The sequence below is a fragment of the Haliotis rufescens genome, unplaced genomic scaffold (genome assembly GCF_023055435.1).
Source record: "Haliotis rufescens isolate VD_foot unplaced genomic scaffold, xgHalRufe1.0.p SCAF_23, whole genome shotgun sequence".
Classification (NCBI taxonomy): Eukaryota; Metazoa; Mollusca; class Gastropoda; order Lepetellida; family Haliotidae; genus Haliotis; species Haliotis rufescens.
In genome coordinates this window covers 4,332,391-4,345,031 of record NW_025963924.1, presented here as the reverse complement: position 1 = coordinate 4,345,031, position 12,641 = coordinate 4,332,391, and the positions used below count along the sequence as shown (strand labels likewise).

The 12,641-nt window shown below is 40.5% G+C and overlaps 1 protein-coding gene across 1 annotated transcript in view; it reads left to right on the top strand.

The window, feature by feature from the left end:
- The window catches only part of LOC124116085, a 57,111-nt gene that overhangs the window by 1,732 nt on the left and 42,738 nt on the right, over positions 1-12,641 (top strand). The window contains exon 2 of the mRNA XM_046477299.2: positions 1,658-1,757. Coding sequence (XP_046333255.2) covers positions 1,658-1,757 — 100 coding nt within the window. The remainder of the gene's footprint in view (positions 1-1,657; positions 1,758-12,641) is intronic.

Sequence of the window (12,641 nt, the reverse complement as noted above, 5' to 3'; positions counted from 1 at the left end):
AAAGATGTGAAGACGTCCCATTAGGGGTCACGTCAGAACGACATTTTATCCGACCAATCAGTGCGTCGCTTACCAGATTATGAAAGTGACAGTCGGAATGGGATTTCTAATCATGCAATCTCGAAAACTTTAACATGGGGTATTCCGAACAATAGTTACGGGTTTAACGACTGAATCCTTACAATCTAGACCATCTATTAGCCATTCCAGAATGTTTTTTTGTTCAGGTTTCCAATTTGTAATCGAGAATTTGTCAAAATATGTCTCGAATCGTAGTCGCCAATTTGAAATTTCTGCCGTAAAGCACGAGAAAGCTGCCTTCTGATTGGTCATTCCAATGGTCGGTCGAAGTTTGCACAAGGTCGGTCTGACGTGACCCGTAATGGGATGTCCTCAGATCTTTGTTTAGCGGTAGCGAGAACTAAGATCTGATTTTAATGAGATTGATCTGACAGATTACCCAGTTTTAGTTCATTCAAATTTAGATAATGGATGTGAAGTTTTAGAAGTGGTCATTTGTCCTTGGAAAATTTCTTTTAACACAGACATATAAACATTGAATATTGTCTACAGTCATGGCTACCTGTTAGGATTGACATAATCAGAATAATTGTGTGTTGTGAAACCTGAACTTATCACAGATTTGTTAATTCTGAACCAATTCAGATCTTGATATAAACAAAGATGCATGATAATGACACAGTACTACCACACTCATCGACTCTTGAGTGGCTGAATTACTGCCTCCACTCAGTCGGTGAGATGTTCTGGGGATCTATCTAGACCTTATCGGAGGCCGATGTTTTGCCCCAAAGTCTGCAGCAAATGTCAGAAAATATTCCTAAATTAGAATTACAAATTTCCCAATTCATGTTATAGAGTAAGAACTAATGTTGTAGTTTTGTACTGATGACTTGTTTTGTCTCACTCAACATTTTGAGCAAGATACAAAACAAAATTCCCAAATTACCTGTCACAGGCATTTATGTATTCGACGTAATAAGCGCCTCACTCTAATAAGCGCCTAGACGGTATTTGCTAATATATTGGCAAGTGAACAATCCCAATTAGCTCCTCGATCGATCCGACTGATATATGTTCACAAGACTTATTTATTCGCGTACAATAAGCACGTGTGTTATATGCACCCTTAATTATGGGCAATTAAATTGTAGAAAAATATATCTGTCGTACATAAACATTTCAGGCTGTCAGCATAAACCACGAAATTTATCTTTCAACTCTGTTTTTTCGCCAAAATTATATTCTAATAAGAAGATGATAGGAGCCCCCATTTCTAATTTTGAGAGCGCCCTGGGCGCTTATTGCATCGAATATAGTAGTAGTTGGATGTAATAATGACAAGGAATATTTATGGATAACCTTTTCCATCTGATGAAAGAGCAATGGGCTTTCCCTGAAACATTGTGTATGATAAAAGGAAGTTTTTATCCACAATACTCCTTGTCCTAAGCAAATTATATCTTGGCAGGACATGTTATGCGAAAAATAACTTCAAGATTATATTAATTGCTAAACACTGAACAAGGATTTTCTTTTTACACAATTGAATATGTACACTTGCAATCAAGAGGTAGTCTATCAAATGTCAGTTATTAACCGGAACATTCCTAATCGTGTATGATTCTTATTTCAGCCGTATCGGCAGCAGACGACAATGAGGGGGAGGAGAAGGTTAGTGAAGACTTGGGCAAGTCTAGAGATGGGTCCAAGACTGATGATGAGGCCGTTCAAAGGTGAATATTTATTAATGAGCTACCTCAGATGTACAAGTATCACACGCAAACTTTAACAGCATCTTGAGTCAAAATATTACAACTGTCATATGGCTGAAATATTGCTGAGTGCGGCGTTTAACAACAAACAAACCGAAATATTACATCCCAGTGACTCCAGGGTAGAATGGGGTCCACAGTAACCAGGGTTACAGGAGATCACTGGCATGGGGGTTGGGTTGGTTAATGTGTGCCACCTGTCTGTCTGGGTGAGTGAGATTGATCTCATGGACCATTGATCATGTGATCAATCACTAACTTGCCAGGAGCAGACTGTTTATTGCTAGGAATTTCCGTTATGCAGCAGGAATATAGCTGAATGAAGTGCAGTATTATCTGTAAATAATGAAATCTGCATCAGGAAATGGGGATGATGGCATGAACAATGATTTATTTGATCAGTGTGCAAAAATACGAAAATGAATGCAATGATCAGCCAGGTCTGTCTCAATGATCAGCCAGGTCTGTATGGATGATCAGCCAGGTCTGCCTAAGTGATCAGCCAGGTCTGTCTAAGTGATCAGCCAGGTCTGTCTAAGTGATCAGCCAGGTCTGTATGGATGATCAGCCAGGTCTGTCTCAATGATCAGCCAGGTCTGTATGGATGATCAGCCAGGTCTGTCTCAATGATCAGCCAGGTCTGTCTCAATGATCAGCCAGGTCTGTCTAAGTGATCAGCCAGGTCTGTCTAAGTGATCAGCCAGGTCTGTCTAAGTGATCAGCCAGGTCTGTATGGATGATCAGCCAGGTCTGTCTCAATGATCAGCCAGGTCTGTCTCATTGATCAGCCAGGTCTGTCTCATTGATCAGCCAGGTCTGTCTCAGTGATCAGCCAGGTCTGTATGGATGATCAGCCAGGTCTGTCTCAATGATCAGCCAGGTCTGTCTCAATGATCAGCCAGGTCTGTCTCAGTGATCAGCCAGGTCTGTATGGATGATCAGCCAGGTCTGTCTCAATGATCAGCCAGGTCTGTCTCAATGATCAGCCAGGTCTGTCTCAGTGATCAGCCAGGTCTGTATGGATGATCAGCCAGGTCTGTCTCAATGATCAGCTAGGTCAGTCATCACAGCCAACCTGTCCCGTTGTAGTTCGCTACTGGGGACCTATTCTAAATTGGAATTCCCACTGAACAAACTTACAAATTGGTGTACAGTTCCTTGCCAGTCTTAACACAAGGGAATGATTAAACACTGTCTGGTCCACTTCATTCACTGTCCGAACCTGTCTCGCTGTTTACTGGGGCCAGTTGTCCGAACCTGTCTCGATTACTGGGGCCAGTGGTTTCACAACACATGCATCAGGGCACAGTGAAGTCTCCTTACCTTACCCAACCCGAATCTCTCACTTCACTTGATGACAAGAACCAGACGTATTACACTGTTTGTTCTGGAAACTTTGCTATCTCTCCGACAGCAGGGTTTTAGATTTGTTTGTGGAAAGATAGAAAGAAGTTTTAATGAATGCCCTGTTTCAAGAGCTGTACAAATGAGGGAATGTCATTTAATCCTGTGGTCAGCAGTATTCCAGCTAGATCATTGCAACTTGTTAATAATTGCAACTGGACCAGACAAACTCGTGACTGAATGCACCGCCTCCGTGGTCTAATGGTAGAGCGTCCACCCAGAGAGCGGAAGGTCCGTGGTTCGATCCCCAGCCGCGTCATACCAAAAGACGTTAAAAGATGGTACTTGTTGTTACCCTGTCTGGCGCTCGGCATTAAGGGGCTAAAACAAGGACTGGTCGGCTCGGAGTCAGTATACTGTGGGGTATTCGTGTTAAACTGTGGCATGTTATCTCAGTGTGCTAGCACTATAAATCAGCATCAGTCCGGACTAGTACAAGCAGCCACACAAACACACACACGTACATGCACGTCGCTATATAAGTGCAATAATCTTGGACTCGACGTTAAACCCCATTTCACCTCGCCTCACGTGACTGAATGCATGTTCATCGATCCATGCCATTGGGTCATGATGACAAGCAGTCAACCAAGTCTGATCACTGATCCATTTAGGAGCCACTTATGACCAGAAATTGGATCCTTCCAACCATTTCTATTCCACAATTCCCAGAAGCCTCACTAAAACATGACAGGGTTATAAAAAATTAACACATTATTAAGGTGACCTTTGGAATGTGCATGGGACAAGCTGCAGTGACAGTCGAAAATCTTAGTTAAAACATAGCAGTCTGCCAAAAAGTTTTGAGATTACTTGCCTGAACATGGCTCTTATCTTCATTACTGTATGGACTGTTAGAGCCTTCTTCATGTACTAGACCGATAGTAGACTAGATGTCTACTAGACTCTGGCTTTTGTTTGTCAGATCTACCACAGATGGGAGACTAACATATAGTCTATCAAATCTTATATTACACAATACAGTTCTCTTCTAAAATTGAAACAAATAATATTCCTGATGCTGATTTCATGTGGAATAGAGCTGGCTAGACTTGCTTTTGTATACGTATCTAGATTTTTTTATTTTTATTTTTTTCGTAAAATAAATATATTCCAGTCATGGTGCAGGACTAGGAAATGTGCCCCACATCAAAAACTGTGTCACAGAACTGAGCACTGCCATGGATACGCATGGTTTACCATGCTTACAGCTACTTGGGAATTATGATGTATGGCAGAATTAGTCTACATCAACATTATCATCAATCATGCTTTCAGATGTCCTATCCAAATTTTGCAAAATCCTGAAAATTTCCAAATGCATTTCTTTCTGTCGAAGTCATTGGATCACTACAACTACCAGACGTTATAAGTAGCAGGGGTGGTTGGTAGCCTAGTGGTTACAGCGTTAGCTCGTCACGCCGAAGACCCGGGTTCGATTCCCGACATGGGTACAATGTGTGAAGCCCATTTCTGGTGTCTCCCGCCGTGATATTGCTGGAATTTTGCTAAAAGCGGCGTAAAGCCATACTCCCTCACTCACTAAATGAACTGTGGGTATCATCAAGATCATGGTGGATTAATGAATCATTCAACCAGTAATCTTATTTTCTTATTTTTGGTGTGGTAAATACAAACATAACAAATGCCTTGCAGCTATGGTTGATGTTCAGGTTTTGGCAGTGTGCCATTACCATATGTTTATGATCAACTCGGTGATTGGCTACTCTGATCTACCATGGCTACTGGCTACATGTGTTTGACGTGGGCCATCGGTATCAGCATCAAAGCAGGTTCTGGAGCTCACCTGTAATTAACCTCCATGTCTGGAGCTTGTCAGAACATCAGATCTGCTCCTTGATAATTATATTTACATTTGTCATGTTTTTGAACCGTATCAGCAGGAAATAGGCTTTCATTTGTTTGAAAGCAAACATGTTGGAATACGTATGCTAAATGATGCCTCATAGTTTCATAGATGATAAAATGAATGGATTTGAACTATTTTTTTCATAATATCTCATGAAAAAATTAAGTTATTCTGATTCATTGTTCTTTTGCGCCCAGGTCATAATTTCAATGGGTTTTTGTATTAAACATTTGTATTAACACAATCCTGAACATGAAACAATTTGAAATTTGGTGTTTGGTGATTCCAGGTTAGGTATAGGCGACTCTATGGAGTGGGTGGTCAGATTTAGTGTCTTTGTTAATTGAGTGTCATTGTACCCTGATTGTGTGGATTAATGCTCTTAAATCAATCCTTAAAGTTTCGGGTTAGAATTGGTCTTCAGCAACCCATACTTGCCGTAAGAGGCGAGTAATGTTATCGGGTGGTCAGACTCGCTGACTCAGATGCTGCATGTCACCATGTCCCAATTGCACAGGTCGATGCTCATGATGTCAATCACTGGATTTTCTAGTCCAGGCTCAATTGCACACAGGCCACTGTAATATAGCTGGAATATTGCTGAGCATGGTGTTAAACAACAAACAAAACTAATACCATATTACTATGGATAAGATCCTAAATTGACCCAATTGTTAGAGAGAAGCGTGTTTAGCGTTGGTACGGTATTGAAGAAAGGGGTTATGTAAGCACCTGGTGTGTCTGTAACATAACTTGACAGTTTTACTACTTGCAACTGTTGGAAATACCACCATAGTCTCTCCCGATATTGTATGTACTTGACATTTGACGGATTCCAAGAAAACAGTGGCGACTTTGGTCCAGGGAAGCTGCTAAGGCAGGCATGCAAGTCATCTTGTATTGATGTTATTTTTAAGTCTACAAGTTGCGTCGGTGTTGATGTGCATGGAACGGCACTGCAGTATTTGGCAGCTGCACAGAATGGGATATGTGAACCCCATGTTGCATAGTCAGCACTTACCACATGTAATATTGATCCCGGTGCTTGGAAGGCAACGCATTTTGTTATTTGCAAATGGAGTTTGTAAGAAACTAGAATTGAAAGCTTTCAATAAAATATCCTTGATGTGTTTGGCAGAGTTCTGAAATAGGTCAGGTCTTGCGGATGGAAATATCTTGACTTTTCTTTACAGACATGAAAATATTTACAAGTTCTATGGAAGTTTAGTCGTTGAAAGGTTGTAACAAGATTTGTCTTCTATTCAGACAAACATCTTATTTAGTATTTGTTCTGACTGTTATGGATTTTTATTATGTAAGGTTGGTTGGTGGGTTTGTTGTTTAACGCCGCACTCAGCAATATTCCAGCTATATGACCGCGGTCAGTAAATAATCGAGTCTGGACCAGACAATCCAGTGATTAATATCATGAGCATTGATCCAGGCACTTGGGATCGATGATATGCATCAACCAAGTCCTGCGATCCTGTTAGTCGCCTTTAACGACAAGCATAGTCGCCTTTTATGGCAAGCATGGGTTGCTTAAGACCTATTCAAACCTGGATCTTCACAGGCCTATTATGTTAGGGGTATAAGAATTAACAGCTTTTCTTTTGGATACAAAATTATATTTTTCAAATGTGAAAAAATAATGCCAGACTAATATATGGTTGTGGATATTTTATATATCCTGTTTGTGAGTGCCATGGCATTTTCTCCCTAAGGGTTCCTATGGAGGGTACAGTCGTGTTGTGTGGCGGTTTACTGAGGCAGGGATCAAAATATCAAAATCGAGACTGTAAAATAATGGAAACACATAAGCCGTCTTAATCAATCTGTCGGTTTCTCTTGCCAAACATTGTGAAGTGTTACTAAGATACTTAATGTCTTGGTCTTTGTTACTGCACACCTGTGTGTGGCTGGCATCTGACCCATTACAGTGGGAGATGAAATGGTTCCCCCTCTCTACCTTGACTGTGCACCCCTGGGTGTCCGCTCATCTGGACCCAGGCCCCGTCCCCTCCCGAGCTTGACTGTGCACCCCTGGGTGTAGACTCAACTGGATCCAGGGTCCCCCCTCCTGAAGTAACTGTGCACCCCTGGGTGTAGACTCAACTGGATCCAGGGTCCCCCCTCCTGAAGTAACTGTGCACCCCTGGGTGTCCGCTCATCTGGACCCAGGGTTCACCCCAGAATGGATATCTAGAGAGGTAATTACCCTTACACCAGCAACAATTATCAAACATTGCTCCCAGCTTGTAATCACCAGCCAGACAGTGGTTCATACATTTGACCAGCCTTGATGAGGAAGCAGTTAAGGGTAATGGTTGCTTGATGTCTGCCACCTGATGTGGATGAATCGCCAGTGACTGCTGGTAGATGAGAACAAATGAGTTTGGTTATCTTCCTGGGCTGGTTATAACTGAGTGGTTCATGTGTTGGCTTGTCCAGCCAAAGATCCAAGTTCAGTTCCCATATTGGTTATTTGTACAATTCTTACTAGGTGACCCCATGATATGACTGGAATACTGACAGGAAACTCACAAACTAACAATGTTTACTTTTGTCTAAAACATTTCATTGCATCTTCATCTTCACATTGCCATATTCATGGAAAGTTTTGTTAAATTGGGTTTTCAAATAAATGTTTCCATTATTTTGACCCAATTCTATAAAAAAAAATCATAGTTGTACGTAACTTCTGATTTGATACCTGATGAAACATGAAGATAGCAGTACTCTTTACCATGATGAGACTTAGTACATGCTTGAAGGACCGCCTCGGTGGTCCAGTGGTTAGAGCGTCTGCCCTGAGAGCAGGTCAGTGGTTCTATCCCGGGCCGCATCATACCAAAAGATGTTAAAAGGTGGTACTTGTTGTTACCCTGCCTGGCGCTCTGCATTAAGTGGATAAAACAAGATGTCAGCTCGAAGTTGGTATACTGTGTCTGAGTGAGGTACCCCTGTTAAACTGCGGCATGGTATGTTTAAGTGGACTAGCACTTTAAACCAGCCTAGTACAAGCACACACCACACACTATGCATGCACATCACACATTATGCACGCACACCACACACGTTCACACATACCACACGCCACCAAGCCATGTTAAACCCCATTTCACCTCATGTCGCACTCTGGAAGGCTTGGGGTCATTGACCCATGGGAAGAACAACGATGCTCTGTCGGAACAATATGAACCCTGCGACCCTAAATGTCTTATACTTACCCCATCATTGTCACAAGTAATGGCTGTCTGGACTTATCTGTGTTCACAGGTATCTTGTACAGCAGATTCAAACTTCAACGAGAATTAAACAGAAATAATTTATTTAATTAACTGGTTGAAATTGAGTCAAGCGGTCCTCGTCATGCCAAATGTTAAAAATTTATGTAGGGGTCCCGAGATCCAAATACTATAGCAGCAAATCTCAAAGATCCCAGGCGCCCTTTTATAATGGCAAACACAGTTATTAATTACTTTATATATCGTGTACAAGTAGGCTACAAGGTTCCTTATTAAATCCAGACCTTGACATATGACCTCAGTACTTAATAATACCTGGTGTATATTGCACAATACTGCAGACACTGCAGCAGAATCAGCTGGTTTATACCTCAATAGCGAGTGTATACACTGCGTATCACTGTGGTGTGCAACGCGATATCTGCCCAAGTTTGGCTACTCACTCCGTGAGTGCTGGGCTGTACTCTACTCCTGGTCTTCCTACAGTGCTAGCTAGCGCTCGGAGTAGTAGTTCCCTCCGCCAAAAATACTCTGCTACCTTGCTTGTGTAAATTACCACAGGAGAATGCTGGCAGTGCAAGAACGTTCAGCATTGTTCTTGTGTGTTAAGGTCACATGTGGCGAGGAGAAATAAGACAATACTCTCTTTATTGTGTTTGTCATCTTGGAACTGCATCACTAGACGAAACATTTAACCCAGTGTTAAGTTATTTTTGTATCACAATGTGTTTGGTGAAGGATTGAATTTTTTTTTGTCTTTTTTTTTTTTGTCGACTTGTTTTGGTTTTCAAAATCATATTTTCATAGTTTTTGAATGTGGGATGGATGTCAACATAGACCAGGGTTCTTGTACTGGTACGCCGCAAATAGCTGCAAAATTGCTGATGCGGCGTTAAGCAATATTCACTCACTCACTCACTCTTGTACTGGTGTTGGATGGGAGATATAGAAGTCAGTCGTCAGAACTATATTAAAAAATATCAAGTATTCAACAATTGTCTTTATACATTGAGACCCGGGTAAGCTTGACCAATAATTACACCCACCTTTTTAACAATTAGCTAAGATTGTTTTCACTTAAACATTACCACTTGACTTTAGTCACTAGCCTGAAGCATGTGTCTAGTAAAATTCAGGAGAGAAATGGTTGCTGAACTGGCCTGTCTGACATGTTTAATAGGCATCACTTGAGAATTCACAGAAGTTGGCTCTTCATGTTAAGGGCTGAATTCCAGTTATGTTTGAAATTTCAAGGCCATTGATAAGACTCATCACTTTTTCAATGTGGGGAACTCGTTTTCCTTATCACTTAGTTCAAGGATAAAGATACGGAATGTAAGACTAACCTACCAATGAAAGTTAAGCACTTCTACACATGGTTGCTGATATTTCTGTGGTTGGAACATGTTGAATAGTCCTGCACCATGACCGTGGAATATATTTATTTTATGAAAAATAAATAAATCTAGAAACGCACACAAAAGCAAGTCTAGCCAGCCTTAGCTAACTCTATTCCATATGAAATCAGCATAGGGATTTAAAAAAAATATTTTTAGAGTCAAGAAGGATATTGTGTAATATAAGATTTCAGAGACTAAATGTTAGCCTACATGTTGAAGTACTTTGATAGATCTGAATGTGTATCTCTGAACAGGAGAAAAGCAGTGGTCAGTCTAAGAAGATGGAATGTCAACATTGTACTATCTGGCAACGTTTGCTTGTTCATTTCATTCTCATAATGTAATTCACAAGTGAAAATATGTGTCCCAGGTTAACCATTTATGTTGTATTGGTTGTGTGGAATATTATACCAGTTCCATCTATGGTAAAAGTTGTATGGAATATAGTACCAATTCCGACCATGGTAAAAGTTGTATGGAATATAGTACCAATTCCGACCATGGTAAAAGTTGTGTGGAATTTTGTATCAGTTCCGACCATGGTAATGGTTGTATGGAATATAGTACCAGTTCCACCGATGGTAATAGTTGTGTGGAATATAGTATCAGTTCCACCTATGGTAATAGTTGTGTGAAATATAGTACCAATTTCGACCATGGCGAAAGTTGTGTGGAATATAGTACCAGTTCAGAGCAGAATTGGTCATTTTTAAGGGTTTTGCAATGTTATTATAAGTACTTGTATACTAAACAAGTTAGTATCTACCAGTGATATAGTACCAGTTCCAACAGTGTGGTAATGGTTATATGGCATATAGTATTTCTCATATTACCTGTACCGTGTCGAAGGTATGGTGTATACATTGTTGCAGAGATCACGGAGGTAGAAAAGTGGGGGAATCGTGTCTGTAATGTACCCCACATGTTGATGATAAACAGTCAGATCGGAGGACAACGAGAGACTTCCTTGCTGATTAACATCTTGCATCCAGTGCTGGAAATAATATGGCCTGTTGTCCCGTGGCTAGCGATATTTTAAATACCGTATTCAAAATTAGAAATAGGGGGCTAATTAGAAAATTATTTTGGTGGGGAAAAAACAGAGTTAAAGGGTAAATTTCGTGGTTTATGCAGACAGCCTGAAATGTTTATATACGACAGATATAGTTTTCCAGAATTTAATTGCCCATAATTAAGGGTGCATATAACACATGAGTGCGTATTATACGCGAACAAATAATTCTTGTGTACATTGATCAATCGGAAGGGGTGCTAATTGGGATTGTTCACTAGCCAATATATTAGCAAATATCGCCGGGGCGCTTATTAGAGCGGAGCGCTTATTACGTCGAATACGGTAGTTGGACTTGTGATAATCTATATTTTCTGTTGTGGATGTATTACAAACTGATTTTGTTTATGACCACATTGTGTACCTATCTCAGTGTAGATGTAAGTTGTTCATATATTTTTTAAGAAATGCCAGGCTAGGAGAAAAGTATTAAAAAGATCATTGCTCGTGGACAGTAGTTGTATTAGGAAGCTATAGTAACCTATCCAGCCCTACAGGTGGCCTAGTGATCTAAGACAAGTGACAGCAATTCGTTGTGCAGAGTTGCATCCCTTTATTGTGCCAGGATATGCTATTCATGGGTGTTAATGCCTGATATTCGGATATTATGATGCTTAGTTTTCTCAGCGAGCTTGTGGGTTCACCAAAGTGGTAGTCCTCTATGGCTTTTGGCTTTCCTCCACCTGCTATAATACAACTAAACACTATTCAACATGCTCATGATGCCATTGACATGATTAAACCCAACTCACTCACTACTAGTTCTGTGGTATTCTCCCACTTTTAATGAAGGGATAGGCACCACACCAAAGATCCAGGTTCTATTCCTCATCAGGAATTCATTTGTGGCCACTTGCTGTGGTCCTGCTTGCATTCTGCCAGAAAAGATGTTAAACCATGCAAACTCACTCTTTGTCATTGTTTAATACTGTGTGACAGAGAGAAATGAACTGGAAATATATCTGAAACATTTTGTATCCATAGTGACGGACTTGCTTATCATCTGTAGTTACTTGACTATGTATTTGACATGAGGGATTTATAGGCAGTGCTTTTTACCTATGAGCTGTGTGAGCTAATTGATGGTTAATTGATTTACCGAATGTGTTCCACACAAGATGATGCCTCATAGAATGAGTTCACTGGATCAATTTACATAACAATCTAGAATGTGGTGCATCTGACTTTGTTGTAGAGTTATTAGGTTCTGGGGAATTCGAAAGCAACACTCACTGCATGGGATACCATTTAGCCCTTGCCTTTTAGTCTGAGCATGTTTTTTAGATCACCATAAGATTAGGGCTAGCAGACATGGTAGAGTTTCTAATTTGTTGGGGCTTGTTGTTATATTTTTTACTATTCGGGCAATTAGACTTTCCTGGTTGGACAACATTAAGTGGATATTGGACAAGTGGATTAATTATCCAAATTTTAAAAAAATGAGGCAGGATTATGGTTTTTTGCTTATTTTTGTTGACAAGATGTTCAATATTACATTACTGGAATGGGGTTGCAACAGGCGTAGAAGTTCTCAATTTTTTGGTAGCCTCTGATTCTCAATTGTCATGCCTGATTGCATGCATTTTTACACTTTCATGAAGTAATGAAAAAGGCAACGCACTGATTTTCTTCATCTGTGGTACTTGGGGTGGGGGTGGGTGGGGGGGTTAGTGTGGCGGCTGGGAAGGTGAAAATCTCCAATCTATATCTTTTCATGTGTGCTCTTTGTTTTGTGAGTATGAAAAGGGTTGTAGTCAGCATCTTATGTTTTGGCTGATCAGAACCACATGACATTTTTTTTAAGCTCCACACCTGGTGGTCACTAATAATCCTGCATATGATGTAAACGTT